This window comes from Eublepharis macularius, chromosome 12, assembly GCF_028583425.1.
Source record: "Eublepharis macularius isolate TG4126 chromosome 12, MPM_Emac_v1.0, whole genome shotgun sequence".
NCBI classification, from domain to species: Eukaryota; Metazoa; Chordata; class Lepidosauria; order Squamata; family Eublepharidae; genus Eublepharis; species Eublepharis macularius.
Window position 1 is genome coordinate 30,567,458 of NC_072801.1, and position 19,566 is coordinate 30,587,023.

A 19,566-nucleotide genomic window follows, 5' to 3' on the forward strand; every position below is an offset into this window, starting at 1 on the left:
TCTGGATACCTGTTGTTGAGGGACATGCAGCAGAGGAAGGCTTATGGGTGGCAACTCTTGCAGGGCCTTTCTTACACTTATTTTTCAGTATGGTCATTTGTGCAATAATTTGGCCAAGTGTCATCCATTCCTATTCTTACTTGATAAATTCACATTATGGAGCAGGAAGGCTACAACGCATCTGGATCAGGTAAATAAACAGCACGTATTACATTTCCTATTTCTATGGGGCAAGGCCACAGGAAAATCTCACATTTTCTCTTCCATTATTTACCTACCTATACATATAAATAGAACTGGACATACTTTAGTCAGTCAGAACAGGCAATAGATGCTACATAGTTTTGATCTTAGTACTTCATGCTCCTTAAGCAGCATTATATATGCCTTTACTAATACAGAACCTGGAAAGCAATATGTCTCAATACAACCATATTATTAACAAAGAATCCAGCAAATACCACTACCTGCTTCAATCTTGGATTAGTTAAGGAGGTTCACCTGTTAGGGGGTTTAACCCGTTAAACACAATAAAATTTAGACCAGTAGTATCAGGCAAGCATTCCCAGGCACTCCAATTGCAGAACAGCCTGTACATTACTAGATTGTTAAGTGTGAGGACTAAGACTAGATTGCTCAATCTTGATAGCCATGCAAATCTGTAACACTTACGTCGGGGTCCCAAAACATTTACAGACAGAAGGAAAGAAAGAATAAATAGTTAACAGGAAACATTTAACAAGAAAGTGACAGAATTACTGTGATCGGCAATTTTTGAGAGAGGTTCATCATTAGTGGTTAAACAATAGTAATTAAACTATTACTGTTTTAGCCACTGGCTGTCACCAAGCTTTGCAATAAGATCACACTACAAAGACCTAGATAGCAGAAATAATATACAACTTAAAAGTTAAAAATTATTTTAGATGAAGAGGGCTAATCAAAGTGTTAAATTATTAGAGTCGGTAATAGTATAATCGATAGAAATACATCAATCAAATTTTATGTGTAATCTTCATGCTAAGTCACTCTGCATGTTTTTAGAGTAAACACTAGCTAATGGACAGAAGCATTATTTTTAATTTCTTTAAAGTCTGTTTTTCAAGCATATAGGTAACAATGGGTTGTATCCAGAGATGTATGAGGAAAATGCATATAGCACAATTCCACTTGAACAAGCAGTAGTATAGTAACACATAGCACATTAACATAATTTTGATGAACAGCAAGATTCAAGTCCAGTAGCACCTTATATCCTGAAAATATCCTGAAAATCTTGTTGTTTTTAAGGCGCTACTGGACTTAAATCTTGCTATTCTACCAACACACCTACCTACTTGAAAATAATTTTAATGAAATACCAACAGAATGGAATGTACAATAGATGGTTCGTGTGATTTCATTTCATTTAGTTTTGAAATTGTGTCAGAAGAAATATCTCGTGTTATGCCTTACACATGCAGAAATTATAATGGGGATATGATCACTTTCCGTGAGCACAAACAGGCAGCAAGGAATCATTTTTCTGTTTCTGTTTGCACAAGGACTGTTGCAAACATGGAAATGTTCTATAGGATCCAACCCAATATCTTTGCTTCTTTTTATTAGGCCAAACAAGGCAAGCAAAACCCATACGTCTAAAAATTGTAGAGTGTTATGTTATATGTATTGTCGAAGGCTTTCACGGCTGGAGAACGATGGTTGTTGTGGGTTTTCCGGGCTGTATTGCCGTGGTCTTGGCATTGTAGTTCCTGACGTTTCGCCAGCAGCTGTGGCTGGCATCTTCAGAGGTGTAGCACCAAAAGACAGAGATCTCTCAGTGTCACAGTGTGGAAAAGATGTAGGTCATTTGTATCTACTCAGGAGGGGTGGGGTTGAGCTGAGTCATCCTGTAAGAGTTTCCCAGGGTGTGGAATGCTAATGGCGGGAGGCTTCACTGTATCCTGAGGAGGTTCTTTTGCATATGGATTGGTACTTGATGTGCTAATCTTCTCTGCAGGGCTATTGTCGGGGATAGAATGTTTTGTTAGCCTGGTGCCATTGGTTCACCGACATATGAATTAGCTAGACATCTGGCAGATCTCCTGCAGTACCACATCGGGAAAACCTCGTCTTACATCAAAGATTCAGCAGATTTCATCAACAAAATCAGTTCTCTGAAACTCAATCCACAAGACATACTTGTCAGTTTTGATGTTGTATCCCTGTTTACCAAGGTTCCAGTAAAAGACACTATTGCACTTATTAATCAGATTTTCCCAGAGGATGTAACAGCCTTATTCCACCATTGTCTGACAACCAGTTACTTCCAATGGGACAACGAATTCTATGAACAGATGGATGGGGTGGCCATGGGGAGCCCACTCAGCCCAGTTATAGCAAACTTCTACATGGAACATTTTGAAAAAACAGCTCTAGAATCAGCACCCCACAAACCTAGTGTATGGTTCCGGTTTGTGGATGATACATTTATCATTTGGAGCCATGGGGAGGAAGAATTGATGGGGTTTTTGAATCATCTCAACAACATCCACCTGAACATACAATTCACAATGGAGAAAGAAATCGACAGAAAAGAGGCATAATGAAAACATTAGTGGATCGTGCAAGACGGATATGTGAGCCGCACTTTCTCAATGAGGAAATTAATCATCTAAACCACGCACTTCAGGCAAATGGCTACTCCAGAAATGAAATCCGAAGAGCAATCAAACCCAGGATGAATCAAACAACCAAGGAAAAACAGTCTCCTACAGGGAAAGTGTTTTTGCCATATATCAAAGGAATTACTGATCAGATGGGAAAGCTTATGAAAAAGCATAACCTTCAAGCAGTATTCAGACCCACCCGAAAAATACAACAGATGCTACGATCAGCAAAAGACAGTAGAGACCCCCTCACCTCTGCAGGAGTATACCGTATACCCTGCAGCTGTGGACAAGTTTACATCGGGACCACAAAGCGTAGCATCCAGACAAGAATAAAAGAACATGAAAGACACTGCAGACTTGGACAACCTGAAAAATCAGCAGTGGCTGAACATAGCCTAACGCAAACAGGGCACAGTATCTTATTCCAGGACACCAAAATACTGGACAACACTTCCAACTACTTTGTCAGACTGCACAGGGAAGCCATTGAAATTCACAAGCATAAGCAAAACTTCAACAGGAAAGAAGAAACCTTAAGAATGAACAGAGCATGGTTTCCAGTTCTGAAAAACACCAGGCTAACAAAACATTCTATCCCCGACAATAGCCCTGCAGAGAAGATTAGCACATCAAGTACCAATCCATATGCAAAAGAACCTCCTCAGGATACAGTGAAGCCTCCCACCATTAGCATTCCACACCCTGGGAAACTCTTACAGGATGACTCAGCTCAACTCCACCCCTCCTGAGTAGATACAAATGACCTACATCTTTTCCACACTGTGACACTGAGAGATCTCTGTCTTTTGGTGCTACACCTCTGAAGATGCCAGCCACAGCTGCTGGTGAAACGTCAGGAACTACAATGCCAAGACCACGGCAATACAGCCCGGAAAACCCACAACAACCATTGTTATGTTATAATTTGTTTTTCTCTAAATTAATCATTTCAAATATAGTTAGTACAAAAGCTTGAATTGAAAATACTGACAAATTGTTAATAGAAACAGCTAAAATGTTTCTGTTTACATAGGCTGTTTGTTGATTATGGTTGCCTGCTTTATTTTTAGTGAGTTATTCTAATATGTGATTATTTTACATTGGTATTTCTTAATTTGTCTCTATTATTTTAACTGTTCATAAGCCACCTTGAGTGGCTTTGGTGCACCGAAAGAGGTAGAAATGATTAAAACAACCTAGTTAATAAATACATACATTTCTTAAGGGTTATAGACCCTCACAGTCAGAAAAGTAGTGAGCAGGGGAATCGTGTGAGACGGGTGATCATTCTTGAATGTTCGTAGGATATAATCCATAATATCCAGGCATATCACCAACCTTTTAAAAATCTCTAATATTTCATGGGATCATAGAATCATAGAGCTGAGAGGGACGTCAAGTGTCAGCTAGTCTAACCACCTGAATGGTGCAGGAAATTCAAAGCTACCCTTCTCTCTCCCTTTGTGAACCCTGCTCAATGCTCAGAGGAAGGCAACAAACCTCCAGGATCCCTGGCCAATCTGGCCTAGAGGAAAATGCCTTTCTGACCCAAAGTGGCTAAAGGCACTCCCTGAGTACATAACAAAGGGCCACAAGAGCCAAGCTCTGGCTCATCCTTTCCTGCCCTTCCCTCATAATCTGCCTAAATTCATTCCGAGTTACAAAATAAGCATTGCCAACAGATGGCTATCTAGCCTCTGCTTGAAAATGTACAGAGAAGGACAGCCCACCACCTCCTGAGGAAGCCTGTTTCACTATGGGACGGCTCTTACCATGAGGAAGTTTTTCCTAATGTTTAACTGAAAACTCTCCGTTTATTTTTAACCCATTGGTTCTGTTCCAACCCTCTGGAGTAACAGAAAACAACTCTGCTCCATCCTCTATGTGATAGCCCGTTAAATATCTGAAGATGACTTCCATATAATCTCTCAGTCATCTTCTCTCCAAGCTAAACATACCCAACTCCTTCAACCTTTCCTCAAAAGAATTGGCCTCCAGAGACCCCTCACCATCTTTGTAGCCCGTTAATCAAGTTCCATCTTGTCAATATCCTTCTTAAACTGTGATACCCAAAACTGAACACAGTACTTTAAATGGTCTAACTAGAACTGAATACAGTGATACCATCACTTTGTATAATCTGGACACTACATTTCTGTTGATGCAGCCCCAAATTGCATTTGCTTTTTTAGTAACCACATCACAATGCTGACTCATGTTCAGTTTATGGTCTACTAAGACCTCCTAGATCCTTTTCACATGTACTACTGCCAGGACAAGTCTCACCCAACCTATAATTATGCATTTGGTTTTTTTCATACCTAAATGCAAAACTTTACTTTTAGCTCTATTGAAATTCATTTTTTAAAAAGTTTTAAACTGGTTTTCTAGCCCATCAATAGCATTCTGAATCTATCTTCTACTATATTAGCCATCCCATCTAATTTAGTATTATTTGCAACTTTAATGAGCAACCCCTTTATTTCTTTATTCAAGTCATTTATAAAGATGTTGAACAACACAGGGTCCAGGATAAATCCCTGAGGCACTCCACTTGTCACTCTTTCCCATGAGGATGTGGAACCATTTACCAACCCTTCTTTGGATATCATCTGTCAACCAATTCCAAATCCACCTAGGAGTAAAAGTATCCACATTTTTCCAACAAGAAAATCATGCAGAACCTTATCAAAAGCCTTACTGATATCAAGATAAACTATGTCCACAGCATTCCCCTGATCCAACAAAGTACAAACTCCATTAAAAAAGGAGGTAATGTTAGTCTGACATGGGTTGCTCTTGAGAAACCCATGCTGGCTCTTAGTAAGAGCCTTTTCCTCTAAATGCTCAAGGGTTGACTGCTTGCTAATTTGTACTAAAACCTTTCTAAGTATGTACATCAGGCTGACAGGTCAGTAGCTACCTGGATCCTCCTTTTTCCTCTTCTTGAAGATGGGGACAACATTTGCCCACCTCCAATCTTCTGGAACCTCACTAGTTTTCCAAGAATTCTCAAAAATTATAGACGGAGGCTCTGAAGTTACATCAGCAAGTTTCTTTAGCAATTCATCTGGCCCTGAGGACTTGATTTCATTTAAAGGAGCCATCCCTGTGCCTATCCTAGACTGCAACTCTCTTTGTGCATCACATGTTCTCTTTTAGCCAGGTTGAGCAGAGTTTCCCTTACAAGAGAAGGTCAATGCAAAGTAGGAGTTGAGCAGTTCTGCCCTTTCTCAATCACCTGTTAAAATTTCATCTTCCTCTCCTGGCGGCAGGCCTACCTTGTCCTTTTTCATGCTACATAACCAAAGTACCCTTTTTTGTTCTGTTTAGCATCTCTCGCTAGTTGATAACCTAAGCTCAAATTGAGGTTTAACCTTTCTAACACTCTCCCTGCAGGCACTGACTATTTGTTTATATTCATCCTTAGCTGTATGCTCCTCCTTTTATTTCCTAAATCTGTCCTTTTTTAATTCCCAGCTCATTAGAAAACTGTTTATGGATCCACCCTGACTTGTTTAGACACCTCCAATTTTTCCTTTTTAATTGCAATTGTGCCTTTAGTATCTTTTTTTTAAGATACTCCCACCTATCTTGAACTCCCTTCTCCTTGAGCATTTCCAACCATGGGATTCTACCTAGCGTTTTTTAAGCTTGTTGAAATTAGCTTTTCTGAAGTCCACCTGGTAAGTATGACTCCATTCAGCTTTCTCTTTCCCCAAGATCTTAAATTCCAAAATGATATGATCACTATTACCCAGGGTTCCCACTGCTTTCACCTCACCAACCAGCTCTTCCCTGTTGATGAGAGTCAGATCCAAGAGAGCAGACCCTCTTGCTTCTTCCTCCACCTTCTGGAAGATTAAATTGTCAGCAAGACACATCAGGAATTTAATAGGCCGTTAATTTTTAGCAGAGTTTTACTTCCAACAGATCTCAGGTTAATTGAAATCTCCCATGACCGCTATGTCCCATCTCTTTGAAAGTTTTGTAATCTGATCTAGGAATGTATCATCCAAGTTTGCTGCCTGATTTAGCAGACTAAATCTTCTCTAAAGGTTCTTTATTAGAAAAGTGTCTGAACCAGATCATCAACGAACAAAAAGAGATCCTAATTATATAAAAAAAGTAAGTTCCAGGATCTCCATCTGAGTGGCCACGCTGCCTTTTGCCTGCCCTGCAGGGCAGGGGGTGCATGGCAAGCTGGCCACCCCCTGTCCTGCGGGACAGGCGAAAGCAGCGCGGGGGGCTGCAAGGCCGCCTGTGCCATTCACCTGCGGGGAGGCGAATGGCGCGGGTGGCTTCCCAGCCCCGCACGCTGCCCCTGCTGTTCCGCCCTGCGTGATGATGTCACCAAAGTGACGTCATAATGCAGTGTGGGGGAGCACATGCACGCTGCGTGCGCACACAAGGTGGTCAGCCTAGGGTTGCCACGGGCACAGGCAACCCTAGATCCAGTGCTGCCCTACCCTGCCACTGAGAGGATAGAGGAACTTGGCAACCCTACCTGTACAGCATCTCCAAATAGGGTTGTCAGATGTCTGGTTTTGACCCAGACAATCTGGTAGTTATTTACAATCTCTTCCAAGGACTTTTCATAAAGATTAAAAAGCATATGAGACAAAACTGAGCCTTGTGCAACCCCATAGGAGCAGGCCCACTGTGTTGGCAGGGCTGGCACTTGTAGCAAACGTAATCCTGTTACTTAAATTCAACAGAAATAAAGTCTAAGCACATAGACAATTCAGTGTTAAAAGTCCTAAGCTCCTAAAAGTAAACTTTCTATATGGTGTTATCCTTACACAAAACACTCCATAGCCTTGGTGATGCAGGTCAGCATAGCTCTCAACAATGAGAAGTTATTAAAAATTTCAAAAATTGGTCAGTGCTGCAAAACAAAGCTACTACACAACAAACATGCGGTTCAGGAAACAGTGGCCATGCTAACAATGGAAATGTGGATTTCAGGAAGAGAATCCAGTACTCACCTGGGATAATTTGGCACTTCAAGCAACACGTACAAACTGAAAGAGGAGCCACATATTAAGTGCATATCATGCCATGGAAACATTTGGGAGATGCACTTCAGACTCCCTCCCCAAGTCATTTTAACTAGAGGATGAGACTGGACAAGATGCACTTGCTTTCATTGCCTCTGGGATGCAGAGGGTTTTGAGGACTTCTCTCTCACCTTGCCTGCTTAGTGCAATGTAAAGGAAATCCTTTCATCCCAGGGAACATGAAGTTCTGAGTTCCCTGTAAGTGCGTAAGCTGAACAACAACTCACCTCTGTCCATCTCCTCCACACAGGCACAGCTGGCTCCTACCTCCTTAACCTTCCTATTCACACAGCTCTCGGCAGCAGCAAAGAAAGGAGGCATTAGGGTTGCCAGCCCCCCACTTTTAGATTGGGGAATAAGGGGGTCATTAAGCAGGATTGGGGTTCCGGTTCAGCTTCCTCACACGCACACTCCAGAGGATCTGATGACGTCACTTCTGGTTGAAAACCAGATGCAACAGGGTCTGAACAGGGCCAAAATTGGCCCCAAACATACCATTTTTGCAATGTTTGTGGTTGATCTGGTGCCACTGAGATCCTGTAGCTTCTGATTTTTCAACTGGAAATGATGTCATTGGGGTTTCTGGAGTTCATGTGCCATTTCTCCACATGCTCCAGTAATTCCTAGCTTGGGAGCTAGCAATCCTAGCTGGCATGGAGCAAGGCAAGGTGGTGGCTGAATGCTGTAGGAGAGTGATTGTCCTCCCCCAAATTTGGCTGAGGCAGCTACATTGCTTCACCTAATGGCAGGACAAGCCCTGTCCATCATGATGCAGAGCTCCTGCATAAATTGATATGTATTATTTTCCTCATTCACACAAGAAGAAATAATCACCTCTGTAAAAAAAATGTCCTTTGTCCAAAGAAAAGTAACAAAGTGCTCCTTTGCCTCATAAAATCCAAGTGGGCAGTCCAAGTAGCACCATCATTTCTAAGAACACTGAAGATGAGGAGTCTCAGCTTGCCCACAGGTGCTTCTTTGAGGAGCTAGTACTTGTTCCCCGTCCTAGCAATTTCCCACCCACACAACCACAGAGGATCGGGCATCCATGCTGTTTAGACCCTCAAACAACATATCCTTTCACTAAGCCTTTGCAAGGCTCATTCTGTCTTTGTCACCACACTATCTGATCTGATCTTGCTAGCTAACTAGCTAAAATATGTATATACCTGTCTTTTTTCCAAGCGTCCCAGGTAACAAGAACATAAACAATACAAACTATTTAATAAAAGCAATATTAAACATAATACATTAAAAACAAAAATTAAAACAACTTATGCTCCAAGCAGACAGCTATTCAAGGCTCCCTAAAAGCTCTCTGGAACAGCTTGCAGAGGCATTGAAAATGTTTGAGCCTGGACTGTGGCAAAATGTGCTTAACCAAACGGAGAGAATGGCCGATAATAGACCTTGCAGAGTGCAGGGTCAGCCTTGGTTAGTAATTGGATGGGAGACCTCCAACAAAGACCAGGGCTGAAGAGGCAGGCAATGGCAAACCACCTGTGTTAGTCTCTTGCCTTGAAAACCCCACCAGAGGTTGCCATAAATTAGCTATGACTTGAGGGCACTCTCCACCACCAGGGAAGATCAGTGTTGCCACATAGCAACATGCAGGGAGAAGAGGTCCTTCAAGAGTATGGACCCCAGGTCATGAAGGGTGAGCACCAACAACTTGAATTGGACCTGGAAACGAACTGGCAGCCAGCGAAGGGACCTCAGAATACAAGTAATATGGTCCCTTTGTTTTGCCCCAGAGACAAAAGAGCTGCTTCATTTTGTACCACCTGCAGTTTCCAAATCACCTTCAAGGGCAGCCCCATGTAGAGCAGTAATCTAGCCTTGAGAATACTGAAGCATAGTGTGCCCCAATTAGATGTCTGCAAATAGGGGCCCAGCTTCCTAACTAGATGTCGGTAGAAAAAAGTAATTTTATTGCTATCTGACAGGAGAGTGCGATCCAGCAAGACTCACAGAGTCTTTCAGCAAAAACTTCACACCATTGATAGTAGAGAGAACAATCTCACTTAAAGCAGTGGCCCTTCCAGCCAGCATCAGCCTGCCTTGTCTGGATTCATCATCCGTTTGTTCTCCTTCAACTGCTTGACTAGCACATTCAGATACTGGGTCAGGGGACAGAGGCAACAGCAGTTAATGGTTTATTCAGGGTGATAGACAACTGGGTGTGAATTATCTCACTAAAGGGCTTTACATAGCTATTAAACAGGATGGAGGATAACACAGAGCCCTGTGGCACTCCTCGTGTCAGGTCCCAGGAGGATAACTTGGCATCTCCCACTACAGCCTTTGTCTAATAGAAAAGACCAGAACCATCTCAACACTGCTCTGCCCAGAGCCACCTCCGAGGCACCTCAGCAGTATTGAAGGCGGCTGAGAGATCTAATAAAAAGAACAGAAATGAATTCCCTTTGTCTATCACCATCAAGCACCACCAGTGCTGTCTCTTTCCCAAGGCCAGGCCTAATGCCAGATGGAAAGGGATGAAGGACATATGCCTCATCCAAGTTCTTCTGGAGGTGCTCTGCCACTTCTCATTAAATAACCTTTCCCAGAAAGGGAAGGTTCGACACAGCTCTGTAACTGGCCAAGCATAGGGGCATAATGACTGCCTCGTTGTGCAAAAATCACAGTTAAATGCCAAATCACTAACATATAGAGACTGGCACCTTGGAGTTGTCAGCTGTCTGATTAATCTAAACAATTGTGCTGTATGTGATTCAGTTGACACAATGATACCGGAGAAGTCCTATTTCTTCATTTCCATCACTCCTACCTGTTAGGCTTTCCAGTGGGTTTTATATCATGTTCTGTCAGATTCAGCCTGAAATTTCTGTCACCATTGCTCTAGACATCTACCAGCCAATTTCTTTGTAAGCTGCAAGTTCTAGTTGAAGGCAGCAGAAGAAACTTGAGGGCAACCCTGTCTGTCATCTGGCGCAGCGTGCCTTTCCAAGCATCCACTAGACTTTCCATAGAGTCATCAGTTGAGTTCCCCAAATCCCCCAGCACTTTTTGGAGACTCAGTACTCTGTAGGGGCAAACTGGCCTGCCACCCTTGCAGGAGTGAGGTGCCATCATCAGCTGAGCCCTCAGCAAATGAAGATGTGACCATAGCACAGGCGGAATTTCCAAAGCCCTTATTAAATTACCAGGAACTTTCTCATTTCAGAAGATTAGACCTAACAAGTGACCTTTTTTATATGTTGATTCCATTACAACCTGGCATAGCCCTGACATCTCTGCATGTACGTTGAACTCCCTCAGAAGCAATAGTCTGGGATATTCCAGTACCAAGTGAGAGACCAACTCTCCCTGCTCAGACAGGGCAATAGCAAACTAAATGGATGGTAAACCCAAAAGACACCCCAGAAAGACACCCAACCTTCAGTGCCCAGCATAAGAAACATACAGCACTTTTTGGGAGTCCCAGTGACTAAATGCACAAGTGATCAATCCATAATGATGCTTTTTCATGACAAAAAGCTGACCTGGATATCTGTTTCCTTCGATAGTTTTACAGTGGATTTCCACTGTAGAAGAAACCAGCCGTATGCACCACACTGATGAGCCAGCACCTGCAATCCACTTGCCCCACCCACCCGCGACTACTGGACCATTCTTGCAATTCTTTCAAAATGTTTTTTTTCTTTGTGAAGCACACATTTATTTATTTATTTGCATTATTTAGAGTCTGCCTTTCTCACTCAAGACAGATTATACAGAGTAAATCAATATAGTTAACGAGCCAGGACATCCAATAAATGATGCAATAGGGTTTGGATTTCAGACATTTGAAAACAAGCAAAACTCTGATACGCCGCTGAAACAATTATGAGACAAACCTTTAGTATTTAAACACAACATGGTAAGCAATGCAGAAATTACCTAGTAAGAGAATACTTATGGCAGAATACAGTACACAGTAGCGTAGTCTGCGGTCACTATCCCTTTATCACAGCCTCTTTCTGAATCATTTCCTTACAGTACAGCCTTCTTACCTGTGTAAAAAAGCCCTCCTGAATAAATCAGTTTTGCATAGCTTGCAAAAAGACAGAAGAGTAGAAGCTTTCCTGACTGCTTCAGGCAGGCCATTCCATATGGCAGAGGCCACAACAAAGAATGCACATCCACGAGCAGTTGTTGATTTTGCCCAGCTGCAGGGTGAAACCTGCAGAAGACCCTGCTCAGATGAGCAAAGCTGCTGTGGCAGAGCATGGAGAGATATGAAGGGCCGAGACCATGCAGCGCTTTGTACGTGATAGTCAAGACCAGTAACTAATGGGCAGCCAATGGAGCGACTGCAGAATGGGAATAATATTCATGCTTCACCTAGCTCCTCGTAATTGTCAAGCCGTGGTGTTCTGTGTCAACTGGAACCTCTGAGCTGACTTAAAAGGAAGACCTATACAGAGTGCATTACATTATTCTAATCTTGATGTTACTGTGCCATGGATCCAGGTGGCCATCTTGTGAGCTAGACTGAGTTTGAAGAAAACATTGTTTTGCAGCTGCATTTCTTCCTTGACGTTCCTGCCTTTTGACTGCAGAAGTATTGTTTTGTGCACCACAGTTCCCTAAATAGGAAATGTTCCAAGGGAGTTGAGTCGAGGTTTGGTTTCCATTGAATAAGAGACTCCTAGATGTTTACAAATGTACTCTCATTTTTGCTTCATTTCTAAATGTACAAGTAGAGTAGCAGTGGAAGCAAAAATGCATACCTACTAAACACAAGAACCCTTAACTCTCAGATCACCGCAGAGAGTCTGCAGCCCAAGTTGTTTCACCCGTAGCACTGTCTTTCCTCTTCTCACAATCTCAGATTGCTGCTCATGCGCATACGCGTGTGTGGTCCTTCTCCACCACTGGAGGGACTTGCCTTCAAAGACCAGAGCTACCAGGACACCCTCTATTAAGAATGGTCTGCCATTGAGGAAACAACTGCAGGCATTAATATTCTTTTTTCAAAGCCACTAACTTCCACAAGGTTTCAATTCAGGTTAAAAACCATAGCCATTCACAATAATTAGACAACAAGGCCCGTGTTATACTTATGTGTTATGCAATCTCATGATATACGTATCTGAGAATTAACAGAAACTGGTTAGGGCTCTGTGTTTGTTTTGTCTTCATTACACTTTTGGACATAGAACAAATCTTTATTTTTCTCAGAGAAGCCCACTAGGTTTAAAAAAAATTATTTATGTGAATCTGTTTATCCTATATGGCAAAATATCCTCATGCACTGTTTATGTTTTAATGTGATTTTTTTTAATTTTCAGAAACATTGTATCATCACATCATTTACTGTTCATGTGGTTAGTGATTATTCTGTGTGGGTATTTATACAAAAGGAGAAAAACGACTTCATCAAAACTTAAAGTAATTCTCACACTGACCTGAGCATCCAGTATTTTCTAATGCAGTTCTGGACGTTTTAGGCTGGCTCTGCTTGCCACTTTTTCGCACAGAAATTGACTGCGCAGGAGGAGATGGGATCACACTGTTGGTGCTGTCTCCTCTAATTGTGGTGAGGTCTTGCATGCTGAAGCTCCGGAGCCTCTCTGATAGAGCTCCTTGACCCTGTAGAAAAAGAGTAAACTGCATAAAGTACCTTTCAAGCCACCAATACATTATACCTTTACACACCTTCAGAATATTATGAGGACATTCATCTAACAAAAAGATAAACATATGAAGCTGCTTTGTATTCCGTCAGAGCTTTGATCTCTCTTAGCTCTGTACCGTATGTACTTCAGTGTTTTCCAAATTTTTGGTACATGTCATTTCCTGGATTAAGATTGGAGGCATTAACAGAGAAGATGTATGCATTTCTCAATCAACTCCCAGAAGATTAAATAGGCATCCTCCACGAAACTGCAGGGTTTCTTGCTTAATGCTGCTCCTCAAATTCCAATTCTCACCTTTCTCCAATTACTCAGTGCTCAGGGAAGGGTCTTTGCTTTCTATAGGTGCCACCAAATTTCATGGTTACTCAAGTTCAGCTTGAAGCTCAAAGTTATTTTTTACAGGATGAAATTGTGATTGGCCTCTTTCCAGACCAAATAAATGGAATACGGAAACAAAATTTAATTGATATATTGGTTGTTCTGGCTCTGGCACAAGAGTAGAACTAATCATATCATGAATTTGACACCTGTTGTTCCATGTTGAATAATTAACAGCACAATCCTGAGGGCTGCCATGGTGGAGGTAGCCGTCCAGCGGTGTGACAGTGGCACCGCTAGTCTCTTCCTTAAGGGACTACAGTACAGACCAGGAAGCAGGCAAATGCTCCTGTACAGAGGCCAACCAGGCTGCAACCATGCAGAATCCCCAGCAACTGCATCGTCATGCCCAAACAATGTCAGCTTGTGGCTAGATAAGGCTCTTCCTACAGGTTCCCTTTCAAAAGCAAACAAGAGTCCATTGATTGAATAAGGAAACTTTACTGCAGAAAAGGTCCATTATAGTCCACTGTCCTGAATAGGAGACTCAGGATGGTACACAGTCATTGTTACCAATGAAGGGCAAAGCATGAGGTACAGAGTAACAGTTCCCATCTGCATCAGCCTCCCCCCACAGTTCTCAAAACAACATCTTTCAGTCTTGGGAAGCTGCTCTCCGTCAAGGCCAATGCCTGGTGGAACGGTATTAGACAAAACAGTCTCCTCCGGTGGGAAAGCTGCCTGGGAACTGGTGCACCTGCGGGGAAAGCACTTAGACACTAGAAACATTAGAAAATGGAGTCAGTACAGTTCAAATATACACTGGACCTGACATCCTGCCCCCCTTAAAATAGATCCCCCCCTGGCTTATATGGGTAACGAGTATGAAAAGCTTTGGTTAATCTAGGAGCATGAACATGTACAGAGTTCACCCACTCATCATAACCAGAATCAAAGTCCTTCCACCTAACGAGGTAAAAAAGCTGATTCCGTTTGATCTTAGAGTCCAAAATTTGTTGCACTTCGTAGTGTACTTGGTCGTCTATCAAAGTAGGAATGGGTGGAGCTTTGATGTGCCACTTGTCGTCGGTGGGTGCTCTTTTAAGGAGACTGACATGAAATGTATCATGAACGTGGCGCAAGTTCTTGGGTAGATTTACAGCAACAGTCACTTTATTAATTACTTTGCGGACAGGGAAAGGCCCAAGGAACTTTAATGCTAGTTTGCGGCTCGTTTGAGCTAATTTCAGGTTTTTGGTGGAAATATATACATGATCTCCAGGTTGTAAGTCCCATTCGGCCACACGATGGCGATCTGCGTACTTTTTGTAATCCAGTTTGGCTTTCTCGAGGTGTTTTCTAATGAGAGTCCATTGCTGCTTGGCCTCCCCCCACCAAGAAGATACATCAGGCAAATTAGAGGAATGGCGGGGGGGAGTGTCCAACGGGAAGGGATTGAAGTGAGCTCCATATACAATTTTGAAAGGGGCCTCCCCAGTGGAAGCATGCACACTGTTGTTGTATGAGAACTCAGCTAAAGGAAGAAGGTCCACCCAATTATCTTGTTGGAAATTAATGTAGCAACGAAGGAACTGTTCTAAAATTTGATTAGTTTTTTCGGATTGTCCGTCGGTTTGTGGGTGGTGGCTTGAACTGATTCCCTGTTCAATATTCAACATTCGCAAAAGCTCCCGCCAGAAGTTGGCAACGAACTGTCCGCCGCGATCCGAAATCACCTTGGACGGAAAAGAATGTAATTTTACGATGTGTTTTAAGAATAAATCTGCCAGTTTTCGAGCAGTGGGTATAGCAGTACATGGAATAAAATGAGCTTGTTTGGAGAACAGATCTACCACGACTAAAATGCAATTGTGTCCTTTTGAAAGGGGTAAATCAGTGATAAAGTCCATAGATATTATTTCCCACGGTCTGTCAGGCGTCTCTAATGGTTGTAGGAGGCCTGGAGGTTTCCCTTTCCGGGTTTTGGCGCTGAGACAAATGGGGCAGGAGCTAACGTATTGGGAAATGTCTTTGCGCATGCCCGGCCACCAGAATTGCCGTTGTATTAGATGCAACGTTTTCAGATACCCATAATGACCCGCAGTGGGGGCATCGTGACATCGTTGTAATACCTCCCGCCGGAGGCTGTCTGGGACATAAAATTTGCTTCCAGCTAGCCAGTCCCCCTGTGGGGATTGAGCCAGTTTGCTTTTAGGCGCTCTACCCCCCTCCTTTTCCACTTCAGCTTTAAGTTTCGATTTCCACTCCTGGTTATGCGGGAGGGGCTGTCTTGCGCGGCTGCGTGTAGTTACCACGCCTCCCAATTGTGTAGGGGAGAAGACCGTGTCTACAGTCTCCTCCCGTTTGCTCTTGTATTGGGGCATGCGCGATAGGGCGTCTGCAAGAAAGTTAGTTTTGCCCGGGAGGTAATTTAAAGTGAAGTTGAATTTGGAAAAGAATTCTGCCCATCGCAATTGTTTGGCGTTCAGTCTGCGAGGGCTGCGAAGGGCCTCCAAATTTTTATGATCTGTCCAGACCTCGAAGGGATATCGCGCCCCCTCCAGCCAATGTCTCCAGTTAGTGAGGGCCGCTTTCACTGCAAAAGCTTCCTTCTCCCACACATTCCAATTCCTTTCTGCCTCTGAAAATTTTCGTGACAGGAATGCACAAGTCCGTAGTTTCCCATCCTCCCCCTTCTGCAATAATACCCCTCCTATCGCCGTATGGCTGGCGTCGACTTGCACTATGAAAGGGTAATTTTCGTTGGGGTGGCAGAGGATGGGTTCCGTTACAAATTGTTCTTTTAGGCATTTGAAAGCAATTTGGCAATCGGATGTCCACTGTATTTTGGAGGAGGGTTTTTTAGCCTGGTCCCCTTTATTTTTTGTCCTTAACAATTCGGTTAAGGGGAGCGTGATTTGAGCAAAGTTTGCTATAAAGTCTCTATAGAAGTTGGCAAAGCCCAGGAAGGATTGCATGTCTTTGCGGGTGGTGGGAGTTTGCCATTCTTGGATCGCTTGTATTTTGGCTGGATCCATTTTTAACCCCTCTTGGGAGATACAGTACCCAAGGTAAGTGAGCTCCGTTTTGTGGAATTCACATTTGGACAGCTTAATGGGAAGTTTATTGTTCATCAAAGTGGACAGGACTTTTTGCACCATTTGAACGTGTTCCTCTTCCGAGTCTGAATAAATTAAAACATCATCAAGGTACACCACTACACCTTTATAGAAGAAGTCGTGTAGAACTTCATTTATCATGGACATGAATACCGACGGGGCTCCCGCCAATCCAAAGGGCATAACTAAATATTCATACTGTCCGAGGGGTGTATTAAATGCGGTTTTCCACTCATCCCCTGCCTTGATACGGACATGGAAGTAAGCATCTTTTAAGTCTAATTTTGTAAAGATCTTACCTTGGGCCACGACGTTGAGAAGATCTCGGATGAGTGGGATGGGATAGGCGTTGTTGGTAGACACAGCATTAAGTCCTCTAAAGTCCGTGCACAGTCGAAGTCCCCCATCTTTTTTCTTCACGAAGAGTACCGGAGCGGCATGGGGGCTATTGGCTGGACGGATGAACCCTCTTTGAAGATTGGTGTCAATGAATTTTCGGAGCTCCTCTCGTTCATGGAGACTCATGGGGTAGAGTCGTCCTTTGGGCAATGAGGCTCCAGGTACGATTTCCACCGCGCAGTCAGTTCGTCGGTGTGGGGGTAGAGTGTCGGCTTCTTCTTCGGAGAAGGCATTCAGAAAGGGCCAGTACGGTTCGGGAATTTGGTTTATTTCTTCTTGGGTGAGAAGTGCCTTCTCGGTGTGAGTTGGATCACTACCCCAGTTCTGGTTCCAGCGATGGTTTTTACAGTTGGAGTGAGTGAAGGTGATGCACCCCTCTGCCCAATTTATGTAGGGATTGTGATCACATAGCCACTTGCTGCCTAAAATTAACGGGTATTTGGCAGTGGCGCTGATGACAAAAGACCTTTTCTCCCAGTGTTGGCCCATGCCGGTGATTATTGGGATGGTTTCAGTGGTAACAGGGTTCATATTGGTGCCATCCATTTGTTCAAAGATCACTGGGTTTTGCAATTCACGAGTTGGTAGAACTAGTCCGTTGACTAGGGCCGGGGCGATAATGTCTCTCGAGCAACCCGAGTCGATGAGGGCTTGCACTCGGATGTGCATCTTCCTCTCCGGGTTAAGTAAAGTCACTGGCATGAATAAGATGGACCCAGGTGGCCGGTCCCGTGCAGGGACGGGCTTGGGGCGGATCTGTCGTTTGGACCCTTTTACGACAGATCCATCTCGTTTCCCGACTGGGGGCTTTCTGGATTGACTTCTGCGTTTGGGGAAGCGGGGTCGTATTCCATAACTTCTTCCGCTTCCAGTCCTCTCTCTGAGGCGGGCCTTTGAGACGCGCCGCGGCCTCTGTTCGCGCGTGGCGCGGGAATCGGGCGTTGGAGAGTAGGAAATGGAGCAAGGGTTGGACGCCGTAGTTGAAGCGGAGGTCTTTGCACAGGCCGGTAGGGGCATTGTGCTGCAAAGTGACCGGCTTGTCCGCATTGCAAACACAGCCCTTGTTGCCATCTAGCATCTCTCGCTCCACGGGTGGCATACCCAGCTCCCCGTCCTCCCTTCTGTAAAGTCAAGGGTCTTCTTTGTCCCGTTTGTTGTTGTTGTTCAACCAAACGGACTTCCAAAATGCGATTCTCAACTTCGCATGCCAGTTGGATCCAACCTAACAACGTAGGGGGATTGTCCTGCATAAGGGCTCTATCCAGAAGTCTCGGGTTTAGCCCTTGCTTGAACAGGATGATTTTGGTGGACTCCTCACACCTAGGGCATTTGGCAGCCAATTGTCGGAATTTCGTGATATAGTCTCTCGCCGACATGCTGCCCTGTTTAATGGCTTGCAATTCTGTTCGGGCCCTGGTTTCCTCTAAGGGGTCTTCATATTGCGCTCGAATAGCATCCACCAACCCCTGGAGAGTATTGAGTTCCGGGGCCCCGATATTGTATAGTCCTACATACCAGTCCGCTGCTTTGCCTTGTAAGCGGGAGCTGAGATGTTCAATTTGACTGGCCTCGCTGCCGAAGAGGTGTCCCCACCGGTTGAAGAATTGCACGACTTGCACTAGGAAAAATCCCAGTTTGGAGGGATCCCCATCAAAAGTAGCTTCCAGTTTCACCCAGCCCATCGGGAGGTCTTGCCTCGGAGCCGGTGCTGGGTAGAAGTCCATCGGAAGCATTAATGGCATTTGAGGTACGGGGGGACCCGGTTGGGGTAGCGGCGCTGGCTGCGCTGGCGGCGGCATCACCGGCTGAGCCGGGGGTGGCGGCCTCGGCTGGGCTGGCGGTGGCGCCCTCGGCTGGGCCGGCGGTGGTGCCCTCGGCTGGGCCGGTGGCTGCAGCCGTGGTCTGGCAGGCGGCTGCAATCTTGGTCGGGCTGGTGGTGGCAATACCGGAGGTGCTGGCAGTAGCGGTTGAGGTGGAGGTGGCCGTTGCGGTTGAGTAAGGACCGGCCGCTGAGGGGTGGGTTGGTGGGGTCGTAGTGGTGTAGGTCCTACCGGTTGGTTCGGAGGTGGTAACACGGGTTGATCAAGTGGCAAACGTATCGGTTGCTGCAACGGGGTTAATTGCGGTCGAAGCGGAAGGGGCCGCAGCGGCGAAGGTCTGATGGGTGGTGGGCCACGCGGGCTTGCCCCTCCCGGCGTCGTGATCCTGGGGAGCAGAGGCTGATCTTGAGGTGCCGGTAGGCCGTCCCTCGGAGCTAGTTGAATGGGGACTGCTTCTCGCGGTTGTTGCGGCAATTCCTCCCCAGGAGGAGCCGGAGGCTCTTCCGTCTGAGTCGGCCGAACCGTCGTTGGAGAAGCAGGAGGGGGTATCACCG

At 44.6% G+C, this 19,566-nt stretch overlaps 1 protein-coding gene across 2 annotated transcripts in view; it reads right to left on the reverse strand.

Moving 5' to 3' along the window:
- REEP1 (receptor accessory protein 1) overlaps positions 1-19,566 on the reverse strand; it is an 88,204-nt gene that overhangs the window by 19,246 nt on the left and 49,392 nt on the right. Inside the window, exons 6-7 of one of the 2 annotated variants that reach the window (XM_054993133.1) lie at positions 13,126-13,309; positions 7,640-7,675 (exon numbers count right to left, since the gene is read on the reverse strand). In XM_054993133.1, the coding sequence (XP_054849108.1) occupies positions 7,640-7,675; positions 13,126-13,309 (220 nt within the window). The remainder of the gene's footprint in view (positions 1-7,639; positions 7,676-13,125; positions 13,310-19,566) is intronic. The other variant, XM_054993134.1, reaches the window with a different exon arrangement.